At 33.7% G+C, this 13667-nt stretch overlaps 1 protein-coding gene across 8 annotated transcripts in view; it reads right to left on the reverse strand.

Moving 5' to 3' along the window:
- LOC123715898 (probable beta-hexosaminidase fdl) overlaps window positions 1–13667 on the reverse strand; it is a 99645-nt gene that overhangs the window by 20985 nt on the left and 64993 nt on the right. For 7 of the 8 annotated variants that reach the window (XM_045671254.1, XM_045671258.1, XM_045671253.1 and 4 more), the window contains one exon: window positions 2735–2769. In XM_045671254.1, the coding sequence (XP_045527210.1) occupies window positions 2735–2759 (25 nt within the window). In that variant the 5' untranslated portion in view covers window positions 2760–2769. Of the gene's footprint in view, window positions 1–2734; window positions 2770–4271; window positions 4496–13667 lie in introns of those variants that run through there. The other variant, XM_045671251.1, reaches the window with a different exon arrangement.

The following is a 13667-nucleotide window of genomic DNA, read 5'->3' on the forward strand; positions in this document are numbered from 1 at the left end:
TCCATTTCAAATGCACAAAAATATTTTCCTGCACTGTATTCTTACAATAAAATAGTTGTGTATCGTATATCGCGTGACTTTTAATTCCGAGTTACCGTGTACTGCACGAAATAGGAAGAATAATTTGATAAAAAACACAATGAAATACAAAAATTTGAGTGATTAGAATGAAATCGGTAGATATTTTTTTAACAAAAAATAATAATTAAAAAACCAAATTTTAATAATATATATATGTAATGTATATTACGATTTGCTATCTCCCTAGCATCGTTTAAAACTCTTTTACATAAAATCTGTGATTAGCTTTTTTATTAATTTTATTTTGTATTATTTTACATAAAGGTTGGTTTTTACAAGATATGGCCCTCTCAAACCCATCAAATTTATTTTTTAAGATTTTTCTTACTAGGGTTGCCTGGAAGAGATCGCTTGTTAGCGCTACGGGAACCCTTTGCATCCCTATTAATTTGTATGTATTTTGTTACAACGTATGTAATGAAGTCCTATTGCACAAAGCCTCCTATTGATAGTGGATCTTTGACAATCTGAGAGAAATCTTTGTTTTGAATTTATTTTATTATTATTAAATATGTCATGTGGAATTTGGTGTAATGGTTGCAGCTCCTTGCAAACGTTGTAAAACAAAAAAAACTTGGCGGTTGAAAAGAGTGGCGGAGAGTTTGTTGCCAGTTCTTCTCTTCCGCCCTTGATTTGAGAACTGGTAGTAAATTTAAAATTTGAAGCATTTAAAGTATTTTTTTGACGTTCATAAGTGTACATTGTGTTACCTATATGAATTAATGATTTTTGACTTTGACTTTGATGTAAATAATTAAAATTTACGCCCACAAATAAGAATTTTAAACAAGCTCCACCTAAAAAAATTAAATGCTGTAATTTCTTACTGCGACATGAGCCACTTAGTTGATGTAATTTTTATTACTTCCCTATATTCAATTCATAATCCAAATGAAATATATAATAGCTTGAACGTGCTTAAATCTCTAATGGCGGTTTAAAATCTCCATTACTACCCTTACCTATAAAGAGCTAAGTTTTATGAGTGATCCGCAAAGTAATAGTTTTTTCATATAATTCATTGGTTTTTATCTATACACTAACGTACGCTATTAAAGAGAGGAACAAATCGGTATTTTGCTTCAAACTAATCGAAGTGATTTTTATTTAATAGTTTTCAGTACGGGCTAATACCACACATATTCGAATATAGGAACTCAGAGACTTCGAATGAGAATTCTCGACAAGAACAGTTTTCTTTCATCGGCTATCTATGGCGCGTCAGTGTTTAGATTTGTTTATGACGTTTTACGTGCAATTTTAAATCGTTTGAATGGTTTGATTGTTATAAATTTACAGTTTATATGTCACTGGCCTTAGTATATATATATATGTGTTAATGATTTAAATATGTTCGACGTCCTGGTGGACAGAAAAACTGTGTACAGTTTGTGTTTCCACCACACCAACTTCCTTTATATTAAGACCATAAGACGAAGAAGAGATAAATGAGCAAAGTGAACTTGCCTCGTTATATGTTGGTTTAATTTAAAACTGATTGTATAAGAAAAATACTTTTGTAACAAATTAATTATTTTCACTTTAAACAGAAGATCGCTGGCGCTAGAGCCCTTGGCCTGAGATATTGTTTCGTGATGAATTTTTCTAATAGACCATGATGTATTCCTCCAATGAAGGAACAGGTGTTAATGTACATTTTCACTTAGAATTTCTTTAAGTTCTCTGCTCTATAAATAATAGGATTTAATATTAGTCTGATCATACTTCTCCGGTGTTCAGGTTTATTAAATAAAGATAGTTAATTAGTATGCTAAACGAAATTCAATAGATTATCTAATGAATAACCGTAATGAGTTCCATTATTCAAAATACACTCAATACGCGGTCTGCAATTTTTTCTAAATTTGTTCTGACCATTTAATTTGCATTTTTACGCGAAACTTAATAAAGTGATGGTAATTAGAATTTTAACGTGCCATTCGTCGCCATTTCATTAATAATGGGTGATGTTAATTGCCACCGGTTAGTGTCGACAACTTGACAGTTAAAATGGTGAAAATAAAAAAAAAATACTATTGAGAGCTTAGTCACGTTTCTAGTGATGATTTACGGTTATCGTACGCGAGGCTAGAGAAACCTTTTTTAGCTTAGCGATGTATTAATAGGAATAAAATACGGGGTTTGGATTTAAGTATTTTAGTAAAGTATATATAATGTCAAATATACAACAAATACTATATATGTGCTATAACGTTTGTTACAGATGTCGTGTACCAAGTGGCCAAAATCGAATCCGAGCTGATTAAATTTTTAATAATTCGCATACCAGTTGCGGCAGTCGCGTAGGCGGCGCCGCTGTGTGCGGTTGTGGATCGCTGGCGCTGCTTCAGCCAGATAGTCTTGGCGAGCATCGTGGGCGCTCAGCGTAGCCCCCTAGGCTGGGCAATGGGCAGCTCGCAGCGACTAGCCGCTGTTGCGGCAGTCTCTCACGCAAAACATTATTATAACCACACTCAACCGAGCGTTGTTCATACCGAGTCCACACATTATAACATCAATATTTTCTTTGTAAGGTTAGTTAAATATATTTTAGCAATACACGTATCACGTAGCGGGTTGTTGGAAGTTCACGTTCACGGAAGTAAAGTATTGGCTGAAATGAAATACACAAAATTGTACAAAGTTAACTTACCACCGTTATGAGGAGGGCCTGCCATTGCGTCGAATCTGAAACAAAGGCATCATTCTCAATAAATATATTTTTTATATGACATATAAATCAGCTCGATTTCAGCCCCTCATCGGCACACAGTGAACAGATGTTTAATGCCATATATAAAAAAAATCAATGGCGCTACAACCTTTTTAAGTCTTGGCCTCAGATAACTGTATCTGTTTCATGATCATTTGTTAAACTAATAGGCAAGTAGGTGATCAGCCATCTGTGCCTGACGCACACCTTCGACTTTTTTGGGTTTAAGGTAAGCCGGTTCCCACACGATGTTTTCCTTCACCGTTCGAGCTAATGTTAAATGCGCACATAGAAAGAAAATCCATTGTTGCACAGCCGGGGATCGAACCTACGACCTCAGGAATGAGAGTCGCACGCTGAAGCCACTAAGCCAACACTGCTCTGCGCTTATGCCATATATACTTATACGAAATAAGTTTTCGGGTTACCGTATTTAAAAAGAAACAATAAAAAAAGGTTCTACATAATCGCGAACCTCCTTCGATTCGGTTAAAACGTCAACTGTATACCCAGTAAAAAACAAATTAGGTTAAATGTAAAATGTTACAACCAGCAGTTAACAACGTAATCTCTTTAAAATTGAAGTATACTATCGTGTTTGCAGACTCAAATCTGGATTATATCCCGTCACATAAACCCTTGGTCATCCCAACTTTATTAAGCAATCAATTCTTCACTACAGTAATAATTCTTCAAGAGATTTACGCTTACGATTTCAAATAGCCTTTACCAGATTGACAAACAAAATTGGTGACAGACGTGATAAGTTTTCCATGGATAGGGCCTATAGATATAGATTCTCATAGCTCCTGCAGTCTTAGTATAAATATGACGATTGCCATGGGACCAGTCAGTTGATTTGACAACTGACACTAGCGACTTGACATTTTGGTTAACGCAGATAATTTGAAACACAGACATTGATACACTAACACTATAAGGAAATATTGAAGTAAATTAAGTTCACCAGCACCAGAGGAAGACTTGTAAAACATATCTATTAAATATAATTTATTTTTTTGACAAATCAAGTACACTTTATAAGACACTAAAGTTGTTTAGTTTATACAAAAAAAAAATTGTCCCTTGAAGACAGACTTTATTTTATCTTGTACATATTTTAATTGTATTTTTTTAAACATTTATATTTACCTAAATGGCATACATTTTAGATAATAGAGTTTGTATATAATAATACCACAGATATGGTATTATGTGGAAAAATTTAATTAATAAATATATTTATATATAGATAGGACATCTATCACGTGAATACTGTCAAAAATACGTAAATATACCGAAAGGACTACTCATATTTGGTCAATATAACTGGTATGTTGTTCTAAACTTGTCGTAAACGGTTTTGATTGTACGTTCAATATTTACAAGCAACAAATAAATTAAATTGTGAATACAAACAAAATACAAATCCCATAGCAACCGTGTACGTTGAAGTCGTTTAGGCCTTGTCCCATACCTGGACCAAATCCAGGAGGTACTAGAGAAGAGACAAGTTAAGAGTACCCATAACCGACGAGCATGCATGGTGAATGTCATGAAAGTCGATGAAGCGGAGCGGACTGGAGCAGGTGAAGATCCGTCGCCTCTGCCTACCCTTTCGGGAAAAAGCTTGATAAAGAAAATATAAATCAGATTTGTTGAACGGTAAAATAAACTAACTAAAACAGTACAAATCGTTTATCGATCACCAATTCCGAACCTGGTCATCAAATAGTAAACAAATAGACAAACAAAGTAAAGAAAACATTTATGAACGCTAAAACAATAGTTGGGGGGCCGTTCAATGTGAAAAAGTAATCAAATCCTTGTTTTGAATTTTGATACAATTTCTGTATCGAGTGATGGAATACAATTGGTAATTTCTCTAGTTTTAGTACGTATACAAAATCGTAGGATACGGGACAATGCAATTCACATCATCGTTCGTTTGTTTTTGCCGCAACAAGTATGTGATTATTTTTGGTGTCTTTATAGAATTCATTAAGTGTTTTTTTTTTGTTTTTCTTTTATAGAATAAACGGACAGAAAGGCTCACCTGATGTTACGTGATACCGCCGATATACAATGCCAGAGGGCTCGCGAAAACATTACTGGCCTTTATGAATTGTTACGCTTTTTTCTTGAAGGATCCTAAGTCGAATTGGGTCGGATATATTTCCGAATACTTCAGTGGGCAGCTCGGTGGTCTAATTCTAAAATAATAAAATATCACTCGCCAATAAACACTAAGGCATTCTCAAACTGAGTTATCACTTCTATATATATGTTTCCTATACAACAGATTGTAAGAAAGGGGAAAATGGTACAATTATGTCTTTAAACGTCACATTAAGATTACTGGTTTATTTCATCGTGCCTCCTCTTAACCAATGATAAGAACGTAACATTTTTGTCACGTTCGCTGATAACGGTGACTTACAACTTATATGCTAATGAGGTAGTACCTGATATGTCTAACATTACATAAAATTATCACGTTTGACAAGTTACACTAAAATAAGGTTGGCCCAGAATAAGAATATCACCGCTGAGTCGTTTACTTTCTGGTGGTGCTCAAGTAGATTTCTTTCTTCTCTCGCCCCCTACTTGGGCGTGGACATAATGGGTACACCCAAATCAGAATTCAAAACCAAATCTGTAGTGCCACGTTTAAAATATTACGCTGTACGTATAACAATATAACAAAAAGAATTGTTAACCTAGTGGCTTCAGCGTAGTAGGTTAGATCCCCGGCTGTGCACCAATGGACTCTCTTTCTATGTGCGCAACATTCGTTCGTTGTGAAAGAAAACACCATGAATAAACCAGCATGCCCCTTACGACACAAAAAGTAGACGGCGTATGTCAGGCACAGGAGGCACATGAAACTTTCGTAGCGAATAAGTTTGTCTTTGCTTCTATAGGAAGAAAAAAATGCGTTCCAGTCGGCGTACTGCTTTCTCGGGCAATTTCACTTTACTTAACAAAAAACTTAAAATAACAACAGATAACTTACTGCTAGCTAAAACAGTGTAAAAAGACTTATTAAGTTACATGAAAAATTAAATTAATTTAAATTCACTTAAAAACGTATACAATTTATAACACAGCGAACTCCAAATATCACTCAATTTGGAAAGGGGAAAACATTACACAGGTGACGTATTCCCGAATCCCTGACCTTCCTCGCTAAATTCGTATTCTGAATACATTCTCTTTGCCCCGACATCCCGAGCAAGAATTAATGAATGTGTTAATTTCAATTATCGCCTTGTAACTGGGTTAAATGTTTTTGTTCTAAAAACAAACACAACTTTAGCCTTTTGTTAGGATAATGAAGTAGGAGCGGTAGTGTCTCATACATTTTGTTATTGAAGAATTAAGATTAGTAGACTCAGAGCACGCATTGCGCGATGTCACGTCTTCTCTGTACTGCTCTACGGCGTAGAGTCTTGGACTCTAACAGAGACTATGTACAAAAAACTGGAACCACTAGATTTATCGATGTATGCCTAAAATATCTTGAACATACCGAATGCAAAATACAACCGTGCTGGACAGAATACAGAAGAACAAAGAAGTGCTTGTTGACGGTTAAGAAAAGAAAACTTGCATATTTCGGACACAACTTACGTAACTCCAAAAATGCGTGCTTGTTCCACTAGTCGTACAAGGTAAAGTGGAAGGTAGAACGCACACGCACTTCTTAGTTGAAGAATCTTAGACAATGGTTTGGTTCAAGCACCAAGTCATTGTTCAGAAGCGCGGCATCCAAAATTAAAGCCATTAATTACCTCAGAAAGGAGGCACTATGAGAAGAAATAGACTTTTGCTTTGTTATCACAGTGTGGTCTAAAAATAAACATGCCAGTTGCACTGAGGGTTACAAGCCAGCAATTAATGACACTATAATATTTTAAAGGTCACATAATATCGTGCTTATGTTTTCTAAGCGACACAGTAAATAGTAGAAGAGTCGAAGAAGAAATATACAACACAGAACTAATTTCTATTGAAATATAGATGAAATTTAAATTTATCATATTTATATATATATTACCCGATGTCATAGCACAATAAAAAAATAAAATTTTGAAATATAAACTACGATAAACAACTTGTTGATAATATTATCTAAATTCAAAACCAATTATCCGATTAAAATAGTATCACTTATCACAAATTCATTATTATTTTTAATTAAGTTATGCACTACTTGCACTTAACCCTTAGTATTTTCCTTCGTTTCCCTAACAAGGGTTGCTTTGAAGAGATCGATAAGGCCGCCCATTGCATCCCTAATAATTTATTTATTTATTAGCACTTTGTTGCATACATAAATACAATTGACATAATTAAATACAAAAATACATAAGGCGAATACTTCACATTTATTTATTTATTAGCACTTTGTTGCATACATAAATACAATTGACATAATTAAATGCAAAAATACATAAGGCGAATACTTCACATTTATTTATTTATTAGCACTTTGTTGCATACATAAATACAATTGACATAATTAAATGCAAAAATACATAAGGCGAATACTTCACATTTATTTATTTATTAGCACTTTGTTGCATACATAAATACAATTGACATAATTAAATGCAAAAATACATAAGGCGAATACTTCACATTTATTTATTTATTAGCACTTTGTTGCATACATAAATACAATTGACATAATTAAATGCAAAAATACATAAGGCGAATACTTCACATTTATTTATTTATTAGCACTTTGTTGCATACATAAATACAATTGACATAATTAAATGCAAAAATACATAAGGCGAATACTTCACATTTATTTATTTATTAGCACTTTGTTGCATACATAAATACAATTGACATAATTAAATGCAAAAATACATAAGGCGAATACTTCACATTTATTTATTTATTAGCACTTTGTTGCATACATAAATACAATTGACATAATTAAATGCAAAAATACATAAGGCGAATACTTCACAATATAGTTATAAAAAAAGTGCACATGAATCACGATAGTATTAGATCAGTTTCACATCAGTTAGTACGAAAGTTAGGGATACGATGTGGACACGTAATTAGTATAGTAGATTTATGTTTATTTATTTATAAAGTAACAAAGATTTAATAAAAAATATAGCAAAGGCTTGAACTTCAAATAGTCAAGTGCATCACATTATTAAGAATCGTTATCGTGATATGTGACTAAGTATCTTATCTATAGAATTACTTTTTATCAAACTAATATTTTTTTTTTTATCATCATCATATCAGGGCATTCGAACAATAATACAAAATTACATGTCTAGACTAGACAGGCCGGAATCAAGGATAAATTGTAACTGGCTTAGAACATCTGCAACGCTGGTGATTGAATACGCCAGATCCCCAAAGCGTTACAAGGGATATAAATTTCGAGTCTAGCCCCGATTTTTCAGTCTCCTTCAAACAAAAAATAATTTGCAATAACAGTTTTGCACATCGTTTTAGGAGTACTCCAGTAATACATAGGGGTACATATGTACAATAGATTTCGACGAATTGAGAATCTCCTTTTAAAAGCTGTTTATACAATATGATATCCTAGTTTGAAGGGGCACTTGATGAAGTTAATTATTTTTATAGAAAACTCTTTATAGACATCTTATTTATGAATAGGATGTGCCATCAATAACAGTTTTTTTCATCAGTTACTTCGTTTTGTATCAATGTTTTCTCAACGGTTATAGTTTTGATTCAAATTCAAAATTATTTATTCATATAGGTAACGCAATGTACACTTACTAACGTCAACAAACAAATACAGCATGTATTGTAAATGCTTCTAATTTTACATTTACTGCCAGTTCTCAAATCAAGAGAACGGATGGAGAAGAACTGGCAATAAACTCTTTGCCACTCTTTTGTATTACAAAACGTTTGTAAGGAGCTGCAAACCATTACACCATGTTCCACCTGGTATCTTAAGAAATTAATAATAAAATAAATTAAAAACAAAGATTTGTCCTCTATCAGCAGGAGGCATGGTGAAATAGGAGCACGCACTTAAATTCTCGTAGGAACAACACGCGAATATGTAATCGAAATAGCTAACATCACCGCAAACAAGTCTAACCAGTCACCACGTACAGAAGAACCTGTTCACGAGTAATATGCATGGCATGCACTTTAATTTATTCTAATACATTTATTTTTTTCTTTAAAAGTGTTTTAACCACACCATTTGTTTAAAACTAGAAAAAATATAAATAAAATATATAAATAAATCGTAAAAACAAATGCAAGTATTTTACACGTTGAAAGCTATCTAATAAATATTTAAAAAAACTGATGAAACTGGATAACTGCCGGCGTCAACTAGATAAAATTTCAATTTTCGGTATGAATAACCCCATATTCTGCCTTAACTCGGCCGTTATTGGAACTTAAAAGAATTTTAGCGTTGACATTTCATTACATTTTGTTTGTACTCCCTTAGCTTTTTATAGGATAGATTCGTCTGAATAAACGTATGTAATCATTTATTGATGTTATAAAACTTCAGTTTATTTACTTTTATATATACGAGTACGTGTTATAAAAGAATGACCACTCCATGAGTGAAATAGAGATCCAACTAAATTTTCTTTATAAATTATTCACTTATATGCAAAATTTTGTGCCTTTATTGTTCACCATGTCTTGATTTAGTACTTGTGTCATACATTGATGAAAATCTAATATCAAACACTATGATGAAAATTTATTTATTTACAAAAAGGCCATCCTGTCCTAACAGGCGATCCAAAATCAATAACAAAAAGCACAATATAAAAAAAAACAAATATAATAAAGTAATTAAAAAATACAAGCTAAAGACTAATAATTAACGAGTTACTACTTTGTTTCAATTAGGCTAAATTTAACATAGAAAACTTTGTCCAACTATTTCCCCCATAACTTATAGAATTATCCTTTGCCATTAAATCGATGTGACGTTTAACGCCTCGCGTCAGTATGTCCAATTAGTTGGCTTACAGCGAGTGTGCAATATTTACTTTCGTTTGCGCGATTTAAAGTAAGCTCAATTTTTCCGTTCCATTAAGAAATGGCGGTTTTCTGAAGTTCTAGGTAAGAATAACTATACGATAACCTATAATATACATAATACAGCTTTAATTAAGAGCAGTGTAGGCCTAGTGGCTTCAGCGGGCGACTATCATCTCTGAGGTCATAGGTTCCATCCCCAGCTGAGCACTATTGGACTCTATCTATGTGCACATTTAACATTCGGTCGAACGAAGACGGAAAACGTCTTAAGGAAACCGGCGTTGTACCTAAAACAGGAGGTTGATCACCTACTTGCCTGTTAGTTTGACAAATAACCACGAAGCAGATTATAACAGATTAGAACAGACCCAGTTCCCAGACCGAAAAAGGTAGCGCTATAGATTGTAAAGAGCCTTAATTATATATTTCAAAGACAACAATTACTTCTCGTCTTACTCTAAGGTTACAACATCACAAAAAAATATAATTTACTTAAGAATTTATAGTTCCTTAATTTAGTAAATAAAATATTTAAGTAGGTAAAAGTTCGATCCGAAAAACCATTATTTAACATGAGCTAGAAAAAGTTGTTTCACAAATATAAGACTTCCGGTCAGGTGCGTTAACCACTAATCAACAGGGGCAGTTATTACGTTAACGTAATATCTTTCGTATTAGAATTTTGACAGCGTTGATTGTTTTTCAATTAGGGGAACCACTTAAGCCTTTTTAATTTATTGAAAACCCTTATTATAAAAAGCGGTATTACATTCCCTGAGCTAAAAGGGTTTTTATAGCAACGTAATTAATGTGGGTATAACCGAGTCTTGTTATAGGTACAACTTCTAAATATAGAATAAAATCGGTCATCATTTTTGTAATCTACTATTAATTGACGCGAGCGTTATAAGTCCTTAAGCTTTTTAACGTCATAAAACCATTTATGAAATATGTGAAATAACACGCAATGTACGAAACAACACAACTTTTTGCTTTCTATCTTTAATATTTTATTCCTGTTTAGTTTTTGTTTTAATAACTGTGTATAACATGTATTTTGCACTTCTTGCCAATCTTATGTAATTTAATACATTTTTATTTTTTCTTTACTCATAGTGGTTGCCTGGAAGAGATCGCTCGTAAGCGATAAGGCCGCCAGTTGCCCTCCTTTTGATTTAATTATGTTAATTTTTATTTTTATTTTGTAGTGTAACGAAGTGTAAATAAATAAATAAAATAAAACATTGCGTGATATTACCAAGAGAATGTGCGTGCCTATTTCACCATGCCTACTGGTGATAGAGGATAAATCTTTGTTTTTATTATTAATTAACTATTTCATATACCACTATACTACAAACTTGATGGGGCTTTAAGGGTATCATTCACTAGAACTTCGTAGCTTTGATCTAATTTGGTTAAAGCATAATTAAAAACGAAACGGAAAGCGCAAGAGATTGTGAGACTGTACGTTCCAGAATATTATCACCACTGCCGGAAACATAACCTTTTTCCTGTGTATTCGACTCGGACTGTACAGCGGCAAGCTCCCATTCACCGCTTACTCTCGCAGCTTAACAGCTTTCTCGACTCTTCGCCAGAGCGCGAAATATACGTATTTATGAAGCATAAGGGGTTATAATACTGTTACGAAGACGGGTCGACTGCAATGTTTCTAGATTTTTCCAGAGAACTTTTAGTTAGAGAACTTTTCAGCAGGCTCTAATATGATTTCTGACCATTTCAGGAAAATTGTACACATATTAGAAAATTGTAACTTCCATAATGTTATCCTAGTTTTCAGGAAGCTGAAACCTTTTTTCAGTCGGTTTCAGAACATGTGTAGTAGAGTGGTGCAGTTTTCAGGAGACCCGTTTTCAGGCGTTTTCAGGCCTAAGTACCCATTTGATGAAGGACTATTCTAGACCAAACTTTCTAGGTGTGAGACAAGGACGAAATGATACTCGAAACTAGACTGAGCACTCTAGAACGCCGTACGACAAGGACGGAGCAACGTGCGAAAGAGACAAAGAGTGCGGACGTTCTAGAATTGTGCAATCGCTACTCAGTAGCAAGCCCTCCTAGAGAGTTCTCGAATATTGTTTAGAATTATTCCCAGGGATATATAAGCGAGCCGAAACGCGACTATTCACCTTTAGTTTTGAATGCGATAACAAGAGAGAAACACCGAAGTGATAAAGTACTGTGTGAAGTGTGCATAAGTGAAGTAATAAGTGATTGTTTTTGTGTGCTATAAGTGCATTTTTGCGTATATTTTGTGCCCATAAATTCCTCATTACTTTTTCAAGAAATAAACCCTTGAAGAAGTCTATGGCATTTTCTATCCGATCCCCTAGCTCGTAACAATACTATGATTTAAAAACATATTTAGAAATATCAATGGATTTCAAAAGGTATTCCGTAAATTTTATAAAAATGACTTAATTGTACAATATTTTTAAATTTGCTTGAAATTTGCCCTTGTACATTAATTAATAAAACATATAATCATACCAAATAACTACAATGCTGACATTTGAAAATTTGGCCACTAGAAACCATAGCATCACTCACGATATCGTGAGTCCTTTAAAATACAGCGTAGCACGTGCTACGCCGTAGCATACTTTGCCTTGCTGTGGCCTATCAACAGCTACAGCGTACATTTGCTTTCCAGTGCTACGCTGTGTGGTGTACTCGTAGCGGTGTGTGCCGCATGTTGCCGTAGGCCCAGATCTACGGATAAGCCAGAGGAAGTGACAGAATGCAGAGGAATTTACACTGTTAGTGGAGATGCACGATTGAATCAGGTTAGTGACTAATATGAATAAATAAACATATTTAGAATTACATATATCAATATCATATAAACTATTTGAGTGTATACTTACAACCAGTTCTATTCAAATAAAAGCTAACATTTCATTGCGAGACAACAAAGTTCCTTTCTATATAACATTCACATTGTTAGCGGTGGTTGATTTAGTTCTTAGGGTAGGAAATTAAACACTTCAATGATGACTTAATTCACTATAATTTACTTCACTGATTTTACGTGAACTGTATAACTTCAAACTTGTACGAAGAAAAAGGTCCGTGCGCATGTGTCACAACCTCTTATAATGACAACTCCCTCCTCCGATTCGACCATCCCACTTCGGGAAAATGGTCGAGTCAATTCGTAACAACTCGTAAACAACCGAACGAGTCAAATGAGTAACTATTGCACATGCGCACTTGTAGCAAGATTCTTAAGAATATGTTTCATAAAAATGATTAGAATTTAATTAAATTAATATTAGAAGCTAACAACATTTACCCCATAAAATCAAAAGCGTTCATATGAACGCTGTTAGGGTATGATTCAAAAACGGGACCGAGTCCTACGCGTGCTAATTTTTTTTTGGATTTTGACATACAAGAGTCATAGTTCTCGCGAGACACAGCTCACACCCATAATTTCATGATTCCATTTACGTAAGTCTAGTCTCTTTGAATATAATCCATAACTTATTACGGTGCGTTAAAATTCCTATTACTTGGCAAAAAGGTGTAACTATATATTAAAAAAAGGGGTAGAAAGACCGCATTCATTATAGCGTCGCTTTGTGGCGTGTGTCAAAGCCTAGAGCATTTAACTGTAAAGCATCTCGAGAATTCTTAGAATACATTTTAATTGTGTTAAAACGTCTGACTTTCAAGTTGCTATTTTTAAAAATAGAATTGAAAGTCTATAACATTCGACTTATCAATTTGACATGAAATAAATAAATAAAATGAGGCACACGAAACGGTTGTTGTATGGCTTTGTTCAAATATATTTGAAATGAGACACTTAAGT

The sequence above is a fragment of the Pieris brassicae genome, chromosome 11, assembly GCF_905147105.1.
Source record: "Pieris brassicae chromosome 11, ilPieBrab1.1, whole genome shotgun sequence".
In the NCBI taxonomy this organism is placed as follows: domain Eukaryota; kingdom Metazoa; phylum Arthropoda; class Insecta; order Lepidoptera; family Pieridae; genus Pieris; species Pieris brassicae.